The 15,413-nt window shown below is 45.4% G+C and overlaps 1 protein-coding gene across 1 annotated transcript in view; it reads left to right on the top strand.

The window, feature by feature from the left end:
• Positions 1–15,413, top strand: part of LOC126235403 (putative ankyrin repeat protein RF_0381) — a 156,878-nt gene that overhangs the window by 34,414 nt on the left and 107,051 nt on the right. Inside the window, exon 2 of the mRNA XM_049944124.1 lies at positions 12,308–12,503. Within this exon, the coding sequence (XP_049800081.1) occupies positions 12,308–12,503 (196 nt within the window). The remainder of the gene's footprint in view (positions 1–12,307; positions 12,504–15,413) is intronic.

Here is a 15,413-nt window from a genome sequence, read left to right as displayed (position 1 = left end):
GGGGGCAGCGTGGAGGGTAAAAATCGCAGAGGGAGACCAAGAGATGAATACACTAAGCAGATTCAGAAGGATGTAGGTTGCAATAGGTACTGGGAGATGAAGAACCTTGCACAGGATAGAGTAGCATGGAGAGCTGCATCAAACCAGTCTCTGGACTGAAGACCACAACAACAACAACGCCATCTATCACAAAGCGAAAAAAGTGGTCCAACTAAAACATTCATATTTCTTTACGTACTAGATGAATATGTAATAAAAAATGGGGGCTCGTATTAAAAAAAAACGCAATTGATATCCGTTTGACCAACGGCAGCGCCATGTAGCGGGCCAACCATAGCGCCATCTGGTTTCCCCCTTCAAGCTATACGAGTTTCGTTCTTTGTGGTTGTTTCGTTTGATGCTTATTTCGTGAGATATTTGACCCGATCACTATCGATGTACCACCCTGTATAAGGAGCGCTGCAGATGCGTGCGTCATGTTTTTTCGATGTAAAAAAGCACCGTCCCTGAGCTATAAACTTCTCAGCGGGTACGCGACAGCGCTGGCTTATCGCACCGGATCCTGCACTAAAACCGAACTATTCACGGATAATGACGTATTTGTTTCGAGGAATTTCGTAGCGCGGAATGCGTTCCACGATTTTGATACAGAACTACAGCGCTGGCCCGAGTGTCGCAGGCTTCAGCTTGTCGGCGCGACATCCCAGTCATAATTTCTACGTCCCTGGCCCCAGTTCCACGAAGCCATACCGCATTCCAGCCTTTCCGCTGCTGATAACTACGCGGAAAGGCGCGCTTCGGCCCGTAGCGGCGACAAGAAACCACGCCGCGAGTCACGCCAGGACGGGTAGGGCAGCGCGGGCGAAGCTACGCATGAGCGCGCATTCAGAGACTGTTGCTTAACCAGCACCGCGCAGCATTTCCCTGTGAAGCAACGGCTGGACGTACAAGCAGACCTGAATCCTCTATCCCTTCAACTTTCTTCTTACTTATGGGATTTCCGGGCATTAATTTCCTGAAGCACTACGTTACAGAGAAGTTGCAGCATTAGAAAATTGCAGCGAAATGCAGGAAGATCTGCAGCGGATAGGCACTTGGTGCAGGGAGTGGCAGCTGACCCTTAACATAGACAAATGTAATGTATTGCGAATACATAGAAGAAAGGATCCTTTATTGGATGATTATATGGTAGCGGAACAAACACTGGTAGCAGTTACTTCTGTAAAATATCTACGAGTATGCGTACGGAACGATTTGAAGTGGAATGATCATATAAAATTAACTGTTGCTAAGGCGGGTGCCAGGTTGAGATTCATTGGGAGAGTCCTTAGAAAAGTAGTCCATCAACAAAAGGGGTGGCTTACTAAACACTCGCTCGACCTATAATTGAGTATTGCTCATCAGTGGGGGATCCGTACCAGGTCGGGTTGACAGAGGAGATACAGAAGATCCAAAGAAGAGCGGCACTTTTCGTCACAGGGTTATTTGGTAAGCGTGATTGCGTTACGGAGATGTTTAGCAAACTCAAGTGGCAGACTCTGCAAGAGAGGCGCTCTGCATCGCGGTGTAGCTTGCTGTTCAGGTTTCGAGAGAGTGCGTTTCTGGATGAGGTATCGAATATATTGCTTCCCCCTACTTATACCTCCCGAGGAGATCACGAATGTAAAATTAGAGAGATTCCAGCGCGCACGGAGGCTTTCCGGCAGTCGTTCTTCCCGCGAACCGTACGCGGCTGGAACAGGAAAGGGAGGTAATGACAGTGGCACGTAAAGTGCCCTCCGCCATTCGCCGTTGGGTGGCTTGCGGAGTATAAATGTAGATGTAGATGCAATTCTCAAAACACCTGGAAAATTTTTTGTGAATGTCAGAAGATTTATGAGCTCTGCTAAATACAAAACATTTGCAGCTTATTTCTAGAGTTGCTGGTAGCCGAAAGCATTCGGTCACCTTTCATTCAACTGCCAACTATAAAATTTAGGAAATAACAGCAAAATTGATTTGTTAATAAGGCAGATGATTTTGTTCCATTTTTTCTTACGTTGTAATTTTAAAAAAGAATACAGCTAAGAAGGTAGCTGAAGAACGCATAGAGTGGAGAGCGAATGGAGATGCATAGATGAGGAAGTCTGGCGGAAAAAAAGAAAATGTGTTGCATAAAAGCTTGTATTGCCAAGGTCCTTAGTGCAGTTCTCCCTAGCAGCAATTTTTTACTTACATTTATAAATTCTATATTTATTAACAAATAGAAATATTAATTACCACATAGGAAATCGTAATTTTTAAATAAAAATAACATTTTCTTGTATTTAATCACTGATCATATTTGATACAGACATAGAAAAGCATTATTGTTACACGAAAAAATTATGTTCTAGTACACTAATAATATTGTTCAATGTCTATAAACAAAATGGTATTTTTTTATTGGGTGCTCGGCGTTTGTACAGGAACACTCAGTTTTTTATATGATAACTAGCTGACAAACCTGGCATTGTCCAGATATTCCCTTTGTCAATTTTCTGTTAAAAACGGAAATAAAAAAATTAACTGTGTTTGTAGGGTAACATGGACAAAATTTCAATCCCATGTATTTGTGAATACATCTCTGAAATTATGCAGTAGACTCGGTGTGAGATGGTCCGAGACAGTTTCTGTACGCTGGGCGAAGCTAGTTTGCGAGCCTAGTCTATGGCAACGCCTCTTCATAGCGTTATAGACGACTATTGCTTTCGACTACAGTCGTTTGCGCTTCGCAGTTGAAAGTTGTCAGGGATTTCCTTAAGACGACTCGATTGTAGGAGCGTCTTATTAGTAACGAGTATATGTATTAAAACGTCATGCATGATGCAGCATTTTTTCACACATTTCAGTGTTTATGAAATTATATCTCTTGAACTACATGTCGTACAGTGATATATTTGTGTAGCCACATTCAAAGGCATATATGGATACTGCCTGTGAAATATGTTGCGAATAGAGTGAGTAGCAAAGAAGTAATAAATTTAAAATCTACGCACAACGCGGCTGTTTTTCACAAATCTCAGTTTTTACGACGTCATATTTCCTGATTATGTGTCTTACTGTGATATAATTTTGTACGGGAATTTAGCGGCATATGTGGATACTGGCTGCGAAATTTATTCGGAATAGAGTTAGTAGCACAGAAGCAATAAATTTAAACGTAATGCACGATGCGCAAGTTTTTCACGCATCTCATTGTTTCTGATGTCACATCAGCTGAACTATAATAGGCAGGTAGTTCGTACCCGGATAGTGATAGTTGCCTGACAGTAAGGGCTATATGAGTGAATACCAAGATTGGTTGACTTCGGTCCAGTGGTTTCTATTGTCAATTCTAGACAAACACTCCAGCGTTTAGAGTTCGTATGAAGAAGTATTTCAATTTATCCACTAGAATGAAACAGAACATGAGTAGTTTAGAAAGGCGCTTAAATATGAGTACTTAGCAGATAAAGCTGATACTTGGCTACATTGCTCCGCACTATTTAACAAAAAAAAAAAAAGCGAATGAATACTCGTTTGATCTCAACGCTATTGCTGTTTCAGCCTCAGATTTATCACCTTGTTCAAGCAAGTGACGTCACTAGCTCCACAGCAACAACAATAGCAGCTAGAGATACCAAGGAGGGACATAAAGTGTTCACTTGGGTGGGAGCTTACTAAGGCCCGTTTGCAGAGCAAAATGAGACGGAGTGGTCGTAGAAACGAGAGGAGTCACGGACGGGATGAGGATAGATAAACTGGTAGATGTATGGAGAGTATCGCTGCAAGAAGAGGGAATTGAGTCGAGACAGAAGTAGGAAATCTGCCAACAGCTAGAGCAGAAATGAAACGAAATAATTCAAATTTGGGAAAAGAATTACAAGGAAGCATCCTCCATATGACAGCAACCGCAGGAACCGAGCGAAGCTTCCAAAAGACGACAGATGACTTGTCACCTTCAGTAGGACGGCAAAGGTACAACAGTTCGTTTTGTCTACGAGTCAACATTGATGATGTGCAATGGAGGACTAGAAGATTTACGACTCGTGAAGACATGGAGTTCACAGATTCGGGGTGTTGTGCCATGACCTAGTCTAGAGTACTGAACTGCCAGCCACTAAAGCAGCAGAACGAAGTCATCGTGAGAGAGGAGCCGCCATAAAGGTGACTACGCACTGTGAAGTACTATTCAGTACACTGATGCTGAAAAATATCCCCGCGGACTCTTCTGAAAATCAAAGCTGAGACAAGTTTCAGCTATGACAGGGTGGCCAGAAAAGCTGAATGCGCGGGAAAATCAGGCTAACTGAAGTCGCTATTACTTCATGTGGTCGGGGAAGTACACTAACTTGTTTTTGTTTCCGGCTGAAAGGGCTCACAAAGGGAAATACGTTAGCAGGCCTGGTTAACATAAACAGTACTTGCATCAGACCTAATCTCTCAGAAGTGCTCAATGTACCAAGATGTCTTCAGGCATTGTCCATATGTATACTTGATGCTGAGCTCTGCTGATAGCATGAGTTTCTAGCTCTGAAACGAAGACTGCGTGTGCACTACGTGTTCAAAATGGGGCAAATGTCACTGAGCATTATGGGACTTAACATCTGAGATCATCAGTCCCCTGGAACTTAGAACTACTTAAACTAACCTAAGGACATCACACACATCCATGCCCGAGGCAGGATTCGAACCTGCGACCGTAGCGGTCGCGTGGTTCCAGACTGTAGCGCCTAGAACCGCTCGGCCACAGCGGCCGGCCGACTACCTGGAGTTGGCTCTGAGCACTATGGGACTTAACATCTATGGTCATCAGTACCCTAGAACTTAGAACTACTTAAACCTAACTAACCTAAGGACATCACACAACACCCAGTCATCACGAGGCAGAGAAAATCCCTGACCCCGCCGGGAATCGAACCCGGGAACCTGGGCGTGGGAAGCGAGAACGCTACCGCACGACCACGAGCTGCGGACAATTACCTGGAGTCTTCACACCACTGTGTCACCTTCTGATGACTACCTACTGAGGTTGTCCACATTTCTGGTGGAACATGTGTTTCAGTCCAGACTGGTAGCTGCCTGGCTAAACTATCGCTGCACTCTGGTCCTTGTGGCCCACCTTGTCACTGATAACCTCCTAATGTGGGAACATGTTTTCGACATCGACTATGCTGGGGCCTACAGTTTGAGTGCCCGAGTTGAGTAAGCAGCCTGGACGTGGCTGTCTTTCATCAGCCATGGAGTGTGATCTCTGTGAGCTAAGGGCGTCCTGCTGACATCGGCGGATGCGCTGCCTATGCATGCCACTGCCCAGTTGGACCTCCTGATGTCGGGTCTCTGAGTTACTACAGCTCCCTTCCTCATCCCAGGGACAACGACCTCAACACTACTGGCAACCACAGCAGTCTCCATCACCTCTCTCAACCCATGTCCAGACGAAGGAAGAGGCTTTTTATTCTGACCTTTGTACAGCCATTTCCTCCGTCACTGTTGGGGTAACCTCTTGGTCCCAGCAGGGGAAAGTTATCAGGGACTTAAGCATTATGCAGGAACACTTAAGATTGAACAGTTTTTGAGAAATATGTGGTTTTTTAACATTAGATCAAAGAATATTGCTAACAAGTGTGATGTATTTGCTCCTCACAAATTATTAATACTTTATGAATAATTAATTAGAAATTCCAAGATGCTACTCCAGGTGGGTGTAAAAATGAATGTGCGCATCGGAAAATACAAATACTGAACGCGAAAGTGAAGATTTGGCCCTGTCTGACTACCCCCTGAAGCAGACCTTAGGATCTCTTAATGGTGTTATTATTTCCACCTTCTTGCTCGTTAACATGTAAAGTACAACATAAATATAAATGAATGATTAAGGGAACTAGTAACTAAAAAATGATAAATGCTGTTTCTCTTTATAAATTTATTGTAGATTAAAACCCCTACGTATATTACAAATGTTTATATATCAATGTCCAATGGACATAAAGAGATACAAATAAATTTCCTAACTAATATGATTGATCAAGTTCCCAAATCTGCGATTTAATATAAATAACGCGAGATGACTGACATCATCTACGTACCAAACACTAGAAGACACTACTTTCAAAGATGATCTACACTGGTGAGCAACCTCAGTGGAAATAAAACCTACTTGATCAGAGCTGTTTAGCTTTACAGCTCTAATAAGCCGAAGCAATTAGCAATATCACCTTATGTATTGCATCCGGTGCGTCGGAGTGATGGTTCCCGTACACGTCTGCGATGACGGAAGAAGTCCAGCCACAAATATAAAAAAAAATCTCATTCAAACACTAGGACGGCAGAAGACGGTACTCTGACTTGTATAATCTAATACTGTCTTCTCCTCTCTGTGTTCTACAGACGAGAAACGCGAACTCCCAGCCACAAGGACGGAGTTCAGATAACGTCTCAACGTTAGTATAGGCAGAAGAAGTGCTCTCAATCACTGAACGCTGCGCACTCAACGATGACTCCCTACCCGGAGGCAAAGTCCAGAATCGCATAAGTTCGCAACAGTATAGAGCCTAGCCGTTCTAACTATAAAATCTCCTGAGAACAAAGACAGAAAGTCCGTTTGTACCAACAAAAGCTGATGCTGAGCGACCGTCAAACAAGGGCGCTCAAAGCGGAAGACTTTGCTTTCCACCGCTGTCTTCCTAGTCAAGTTCGGCTCCCCTACCTCGTAACTGCAGAAGGCAAATCACATGCTCGAAACCATGGAATATTCTCCCTCTCTACAGATTCTTCCGTACGCCGACCAACCATCCATATTTTAGTCTTTTGTCGTCCAGCGCGAAAGTTTGCGAGGAAATACCTATCCCCGTTAATTAGGAATTCATACAATGGCACGCTTCTCATAGCAAAAATCCTCGGAAATAACCCAGCCTGTGTGATTTCCCAAGTATCGCTTCTTTGTTCCTCTCTACTGCGTCCAAGATTTTCAGAGTTTCCGGTTATCCTTCTTGCCTAGCTACAAACCGGCCAGCCGCCACTCTATTGTGCTTCAGGGCCGGCTAGGGCTACTTCCTCTGTTAAGCAGGACCAACACACCTGTGCGGGCTATTCTACTCAGGGCCTGAGTTACGCCTGCTGTTTCATTTCCACTGGCGTTGCAACCTCTGCTAGTATAGGCAATCATTCATTACGCCGTTTTGATAATAAAGACACTCCATCACCTTTCATGCAATAAGCGTTAACAACTATTTACAAGGTGTACGTGACAATGTCAGTCTTCTTTAAATATTCAAATATACGGTATACAACCTATCAAATGATACCTAATTCCGGTTGTAAATCACGGCAAAGTGGATGAGTGATTGTAAGGTGCGAAATTATAGGCACCTTACAAAATAAAAGAAATAGGGCTGTAATCAAGGACTAGAAAAGATCCCTTTCAAGGAACTGCGTTTTTGGGTCCTCAGAGTTTTTGACGTGGCATGTCTGAATAAAATCTTCTCGGTTTTCAAGCTGCATCAACTGAAATAAAAAAAAAAAAAACGTTCAAATGTGTGTGAAATCTTATGGGACTTAACTGCTAAGGTCATCAGTCCCTAAGCTTACACACTACGTAACCTAAATTATCCTAAGGACAAACACACACCCATGCCCGAGGGAGGACTCGAACCTCCGCCGGGATCAGCCGCACAGTCCATGACGGCAGCGCCTTAGACCGCTTGGTTAATCCCAAGCGGCAACTGAAATAAAATTCTCGAGCTTTCGGTGGTCATCTCTTCCATCATCGTCAATTGGAGAGGGCCAAAACGACGCGTGTGTGAAAGGTGATTGGGCAGCTCATAGCAGCTCTGACTAGCCGCGAGGCTGGGGCCAACGAGCTATACGGGCCCTGCAACGAACTGGTGACTTCACACTACTAGGCTTGTGCGCCACAGTTCGGGAACGCTCGGCTGTATGCAGGGCCCACGGGAAGTCAATATTTAATCGAAAAGCCTATTGACTAAAGGTCTTAATTTTGTCGTGTTCTACCGAGAACTTGCATGCATTTAAATGCGCAGTCAGGAATCATTAAACTCGTCTGAAATAGTAGACGGCTGCTGGTACTCGTAAGACCTGCAGTGTCGCGTGCTTCACGCCCTGTCTTTCTCGTGGGCCTCGCCGCGGGACTGAGTGACGTCAGGTGGCACGAGGGGCAGGCATGTTTGAAACTGCCATTCCTGCCTCCCTACAAACGTCAAGTATTCGTCGTTGCATCCAAAGCCCTCCCCCACGCCCTACTCAGTGTGTACCCCTGATGTCTGTTAAAATTGTTGCTGTTCATTCTAATCTCAGCCACCTCTTTTATAACAGAATCATAGTATGTTGACGCATGAGCCAATACTCCTGTGTTTTCGAACAGTGCTTTGTGTTCATTTTCGAGGCTATGCTCAGCTATGGCCGACTTGTCAAGCTCCCTTTGTTTAGTACATCGCTTGTGCTCGGTACAATGCTCTTCAACTGTGCGAATTGTCTGACCTACATAGGCGCCACCGCACTCGCAAAGGATCACCATACACACCGGGCATACGAAGAGCTACTGGTCTCAGTCCATGTCTTTGCAACACACACCCCTAATTGCTATTCGTCGCTGCACAGTAAGGCAGGAAAGCACCCGGTTTGGGCTCCTCGGCCACTTCACAATGCTTCCTTCTTCGGAGGCACCTGAAAGCGTTTGCAATGTCTCTCTTGCTATAACCATTCTCTGTGAACATGTGTCTCAAGTGCTGCAATTGAGACACTAGGTGGTCGTCGTCAGAAATAACTTTTGTTCTGTGTGTTCACGCGTTCATGACCGCTTTCTTGTATACAGGGTGGTGAAAACTATCGGCGTTCAAGTATCTATCAGTGTGCTTTGGTTGCCTGTACAATGAATGACCAAACCGGCGTCCTGCATTCCCCTCATCTGAAACATCTAAAAATGGTAGCTTGCCACCTTTCTCCATATTGATGGTAAATTTAATGTTGGGATGGACACCGTTCATGTGATGGACGACCTGTGATATTTTAGAACATGGCGGTGACTCCTCACGTCACCTGAAACCACTCGGTCCCGCGGCGGACCGGAGCTGCTATGAGCATCCAAATCGCCTTCCGCAGACGTGTCGTTTCGGGGCCTCTCGGACTGGTGCCAGAGGCGTACAGGATGGTCCATTATTTGTGACCGGGCCAAATATCCCACGAAATAAGCGTCAAACGAAAAGACTACAATGAACGAAACTTGTCTAGCTTGAAGGGGGAAACCAGATGGCGCTATGGTTGGCCCGCTAGATGGCGCTGCCATAGGTCAAACTGATATCAACTGCGTATTTCTGAATAGGAACCCCCACTATTTATTACATATTCGTGTAGTACGTAAAGAAATATGAATGTTTTAGTTGGACCACATTTTTCGCTTTTTGATAGATGGCGCTGTAATAGTCACAAACATACGGCTCACAATTTTAGATGAACAGTTGGTAACAGGTCGGTTTTTAAAATTAAAATAGAGAACGTAGGTACGTTTGAACATTTTATATCTGTTGTTCCAATGTGATACGTTGAAACGTCCCCTTAGAAAAATTATACATGACTTTGTTTAAACTGACACACAATATTTTAAGCGCAACGGAATCTGACTTTCAATAATCCCTACAAAAGAATGGGCCTGAATAACATTAACCTATACCTTTCACAAATCACTTACCTCACAAAAATCTTCGTTACTCAAGCTACTGTAATACAGCGAGCGCCACTACTGCCAGCTAAATATAAGATTCAAACTACTGAAGGCACTAACTACTGATAGGCATAGTTAGCAAATGAAAGATTTTGATAAAGAACAAACAATGTATTTACCTTACGAGTGTTCAAAAGTCATAATATATATAGCAGTTCATGACATCCATTCTTACAAATGTACTGTTTCTGATGGACACACGTCCAGATCATCCGCTCTCAAAAATACGCCATCTCACTTCCCCACATCCACCACTGCTGGCGGCTCACCTCCAACTGCGCAACGCTACGCGCTGTTAACAGCCAACTGGCCAACACTACAATAGCCAACAACAATGCAAACCAGCCACAGACTGCACACAGCACAGCCAGTGATTTTCATACAGAGCGCTACGTGGAGTTACCAATATAAAAACCTAAACAGCCTACTTACAACGTGTATCTTTGTCAACTTATCATTTCTGAGAACGCATTTTGTTACAGCGCTATTACCTGTAGATATCACATTAATGCAATAAATGCACAAAATAATGTTCGTCAACATCAATGCATTTGGCAATACGTATAACGACATTCCTCTCAACAGCGAGAGTTCGCCTTCCGTAATTTTCGCACATGCATTGACAATGCGCTGACGCATGTTGTCAGGCGTTGTCGGTGTATCACGATAGCAAATATCCTTCAACTTTCCCCACAGAAAGAAATCCGTGGACGTCAGATCCGGTGAACGTGCGGGCCATGGTATGGTGCTTCGACGACCAATCCACCTGTCATGAAATATGCTATTCAATACCGCTTCAACCGCATGCAAGCTGCCGGCCGGTGTGGCCGTGCGATTCTAGGCGCTTCAGTCTGGAACCGCGTGACCGCTACGGTCACAGGTTCGAATCCTGCCTCGGGCATGGATGTGTGTGATGTCCTTAGGTTAGTTAGGTTTAAGTAGTTCTAAGTTCTAGGGGACTGATGACCACAGATGTTAAGTCCCATAGTGCTCTGAGCCATTGTTTTTCGCACGCAAGCTATGTGCAGGACACCCATCATGTTGGAAGAACATCGCCATTCTGTCATGCAGTGAAACATCTTGTAGTAACATCGGTAGAACATTACGTAGGAAATCTGCATATAGTGCACCATTTAGATTGCCATCGATAAAATGGGGGATAATTATCCTTCCTCCCATAATGCCGCACCACACATTAACCCGCCAAGGTCGCTGATGTTCCACTTGTCGCAGCCATCGTGGATTTTCCGTTGCCCAATAGCGCATATTATGCCGATTTACGTTACCGCTGTTGGTGAAAGACGCTTCGTCGCTAAATAGAAGGCGTGCAAAAAATCTGTCATCGTCCCGTAATTTCTCTTGTGCCCAGTGACAGAACTGTACACGACGTTCAAAGTCGTCGCCATGCAATTCCTGGTGCATAGAAATATGGTACGGGTGCAATCGATGTTGATGCAGCATTCTCAACACTGGCGTTTTTGAGATTGCCGATTCTCGCGCAGTTTGTCTGCTACTTACGTGCGGATTAGCCGCGACAGCAGCTAAAACACCTACTTGGGCATCATCATTTGTTGTAGGTCGTGGTTGTCGTTTCACATGTGGCTGAACACTTCCTGTTTCCTTAAATAACGTAACTATCCGGCGAACGGTCCAAATGATGTCGTCCAGAATACCGAGCAGCATACATAGCACACGCCCGCTGGGCATTTTGATCAGAATAGCCATCAACACGATATCGACCTTTTCAGAAACTGGTAAGCGGTCCATTTTAACACGGGCAATGTATCACGAAGCAAATACCGTCCGCACTGGCGGAATGTTACGTGATACCATGTACTTATACGTTTGTGACTATTACAGCGCCATCCATCACAAAGCGAAAAAAGTGGTCCAACTGAAACATTCATATTTCTTTACGTACTACATGAATAGGTAATAAAATATAGGGGTTCCTATTAAAAAAACGCAGTTGATATCCGTTTGACCTATGGCAGCGCCATCTGGTTTGCCCCTTCAAGCTAGACGAGTTTCGTTCTTTGTAGTTTTTTCGTTTGATGCTTATTTCGTGAGATATTTGGGCTGGTCACTACCAATGGACGGCCCTGTATAAGCGGAAAACAGTGCCAGCTAGGGCTACTTCCTCTGTTAAGCAGGACCAACACACCTGTGCGGGCTATTCCACCCAGGGCCGAGTTACGTCTGCCGTTTCATTTCCACTTGCATTTCCAGCAAGTGCTGGAACCTTTTAACTCGCAGTGACTGACTCCCTAGAAACTGCTCTTCTAGATTCAGAATCTGTCAGTCAAAACCGCTGTTATCACATCGAACTGTCACCGTTGCTGCGACGCTCATCGCCATCAGTGTTCACAAAATCGTCGCCGAGACGGTGGCTTCTTCTGTCGCGGACGAATGCTACCTCTATCGCTGGACTGTTATATGGCGATCAAGGTTACAGAATGACGACATCGCTCAGGACTACTGCCACAACGAATACAGCCGCAATCTACACAACACTGGACAAACTTGGGCAAAACCACCTGTTGAACGTTCGCAGAACCTGTTAACAAGACTCCAGCACCACCAACCGCGCCACTGACGGCCCAGACCACAGCACCACCTCCATCAACGCCAGCCCTCCCAGCACAAGCCACATCATCGCCAGCAGTGTCATCAGTCGCACCATCGCCAGCAACGGCAGCGGCCGCACCATCACCACGAGCAGCAGCCACAACTCCAACTACAACGCATACTCCGATTCCAGCATGTAAACATTCCCTACCCCCAGTCATCCCACAACCTCCCTTCCACACCCAGCCAAAAACTATCATTAAAAATAACAGTGGCCGAGTACCAGTGATCACGAGATGAAACTGACGACAAGCAGATCGAAATCTTTCCAGAACGGCAACACCCAGTACATTCCTCTTCCGTATTGCTCAGCACATGTGAGCTCAAATTCCTCAACCCAAAGACAGTCCCAACTCACACTCAGCGCTACAAACCAGCAATCAAATCAAGCAGCTCATTCCTAGGAGAGATTCCATTATCATTGGAACTAACACTCTACATTCCCATTCATCCTCCTTCGAATTATTCACTCTTTTGGAGGAAATGTTGCCATTATACCCCTTACAAACCTCCCACTCCTCATACTCACAGCAGTGATCGAAAAGGTCAAATTAGAGTAATCCAGCGAAGAGATCGAAAGTGAATTCAACTCGCAACCGGGAGTCAATGTGCACTCCGCATTCAGAGTGGTAACGGATCATGCTTCTTAATACGAGTGTTCTCAGAATCACCTGACATCACTGACACACTTATAAAACACGAGGCCTTGATTTACCACAGGAAGCATCCTGTAGAAGCATCTCAATCCACTACACAAGCTTATAGATGTAAGTAACGCCTCCAATACAATGACAATCTGACAGAACATTGCAGGAACCCACCCACCTGTCCTCATTGCAAGCAAAAACATCTTCACAAACAATGCCCGAGCCTAAACACCCATCCTACCTGCAATACCTGCGACCAGTCTCAGCCTACCTACCCTCACAAATGGAAATCCAAGCCTCCTCCCCAAAACCCTGAACTCACCGTCCCATATACACAGTTATCAACTGCTCCGCACAAACAACTTCCTCCGTCCTCCACCCAGCAATGAAGATGTAATCCGTTTCATAACATTAATCCTGCGAAACATCTATACTTTTGAAAGACCCCACATACTACGACAAATAACCCTCGCCGCCCACTCCATTTTCCATCTCAATACCTACGTCATTTGTTGCCAAAATCAAGCCCATTTAATTTTCGATCGCCTCGAAACACTAGTGTAACCTACCCCTGAAACTCCTTGTTTTACTGAAAATGGCGCAGCAGACGTGCAACATCCTGTACCAAAATATCCGTTCCCTCCATTCTAATAAACCTCTTCTTATCCATAAGCTCGAACAAGATGAAATCCATGCCCTCCTCCTCAGTGAAACCTTTCTCCCACCCCACCACTCCATCTGCATGTCTCCTTACATCTTACATAGCACTGGTAATCGCCATTCTATTCCTCATGGTGGAGTGACCATCTCCCATTTCCGAAATATCCTCTCTGCTCCCCAACCGCTCCTGAATGATCCAACTGAGCACCTAATCCTCACCACCTTTCTCCCAAAACTCACGGTAACCCTTGCCACTATCTACATCCCCATAATCATCCCATGCCTTACGATTTCCTCACCCATATAGACCAAACCTTTACCACAGGGCAACCTTCATTCCCGACCAGCCGAAAAACGGCGGTCGTGTCAATTAATCAACGTCCTCAATGGCGACGGTATCCATCTCCCTGTTCACACCTGCCCTGACACAGATATCACCCACAATGCCGTTATTGTCTCCCTAAAAATCTTGAAGCGAAACACAGCAGAAGTCCTAGATCCAACTGGGAGTGATCACCTACCTGTTTTTCAGATCTCATACCCTGTACCCAACCCAACCTACACCACTCCTAATCATTCACCCTAAAATATCCAGGCCTATTCCAGATTTGAAAGCATATCATGTCCAATTTCATACTTTCATCGAAATCCCTGATTCCAACCTTCAAAATCCTGAGGACATTCAAAGTGAGGCTGGCTTCCTACAACACACCATCTCGGATGCCATTTCCAACCATATCCCACTCCGAACTCTCTACTACGACCATCCTCCTCTTCCCCCACGTGCTCTTGCCCTGTTCCAAGAATTCCATCGTACATACAGAGAATTCCTTCGTACTCGTGACCAAGACATACTCACATGCCACCGACAGCTCCAGCGACATGTTCACAGTTATTTACAAGCCAAATGACGTCGGAATGGCACATGACAAGCACTAAACTAAACTAAACACCTATAAACTCTATTGGAAAGCATTCTATAAAGTCTCTGAAGAAACGAGTTCAGTGCGTTCATCGCCACAAAACTCCAAACGAACTTTTCCTTCTCCATGACAATGCAAGGCCTCAAAAATGTCTGCGCACCAGAAAGGAGCTCAGATAAATTCATTGGACTGTTCTTTCTCATCCACACTGCAGCCCGGATCTCGCGTTTCAGACCTCCATCTTCTGGCCCTTGATGAAGCAAGACACTGACTCCAGCGTCGACCAGCATTCCCGAAACGGCAAAGTTTGTAAACTGTTCACATGCTGCCGTGGTTAAAGTGCACAGTGATTGGCAATACGGGGCTATCCAAAACCGGCACTGAGGCATCTGCGGTGCACCACAGACCGTAGACGATAGTGGTGAATGACAGCTGAGGACATGTGTACGGTCGAGGAGACGTGCAATTGCTGAGCAACTGACTGCCCAGATGAACCATTGGGCTACCAACAGTGTCTCCTCAACAACTGTTCGGCGGACGTTGCGCGTATGGGCCCCTGCAGCAGACGCCTGGTTCATGTACCTGTGCTGAATGCTGTCCATCGCTGACGAAGGATGGAAGTTGCACGTCAGTACCGCAACTGGGCCGTCGACTGAATGGCGTCAGGTGGTCTTCTCAGATGAATCACGTTTTATGCACCATCAGACAGATGGCCGTTGGTTAGTACGGCGTGAAACTTCTGATGGGAAAGGGCTCAGGCTGGAGGAGGGAGCATTGTAATCAGGGGAATGTTTTCGTGGCAATCCATGGGCGAAC

Source organism: Schistocerca nitens, chromosome 2 (assembly GCF_023898315.1).
Source record: "Schistocerca nitens isolate TAMUIC-IGC-003100 chromosome 2, iqSchNite1.1, whole genome shotgun sequence".
In the NCBI taxonomy this organism is placed as follows: domain Eukaryota; kingdom Metazoa; phylum Arthropoda; class Insecta; order Orthoptera; family Acrididae; genus Schistocerca; species Schistocerca nitens.
The sequence above is the reverse complement of the archived record's forward strand: the minus strand, read 5'-3'. Positions and strand labels throughout refer to the sequence as shown.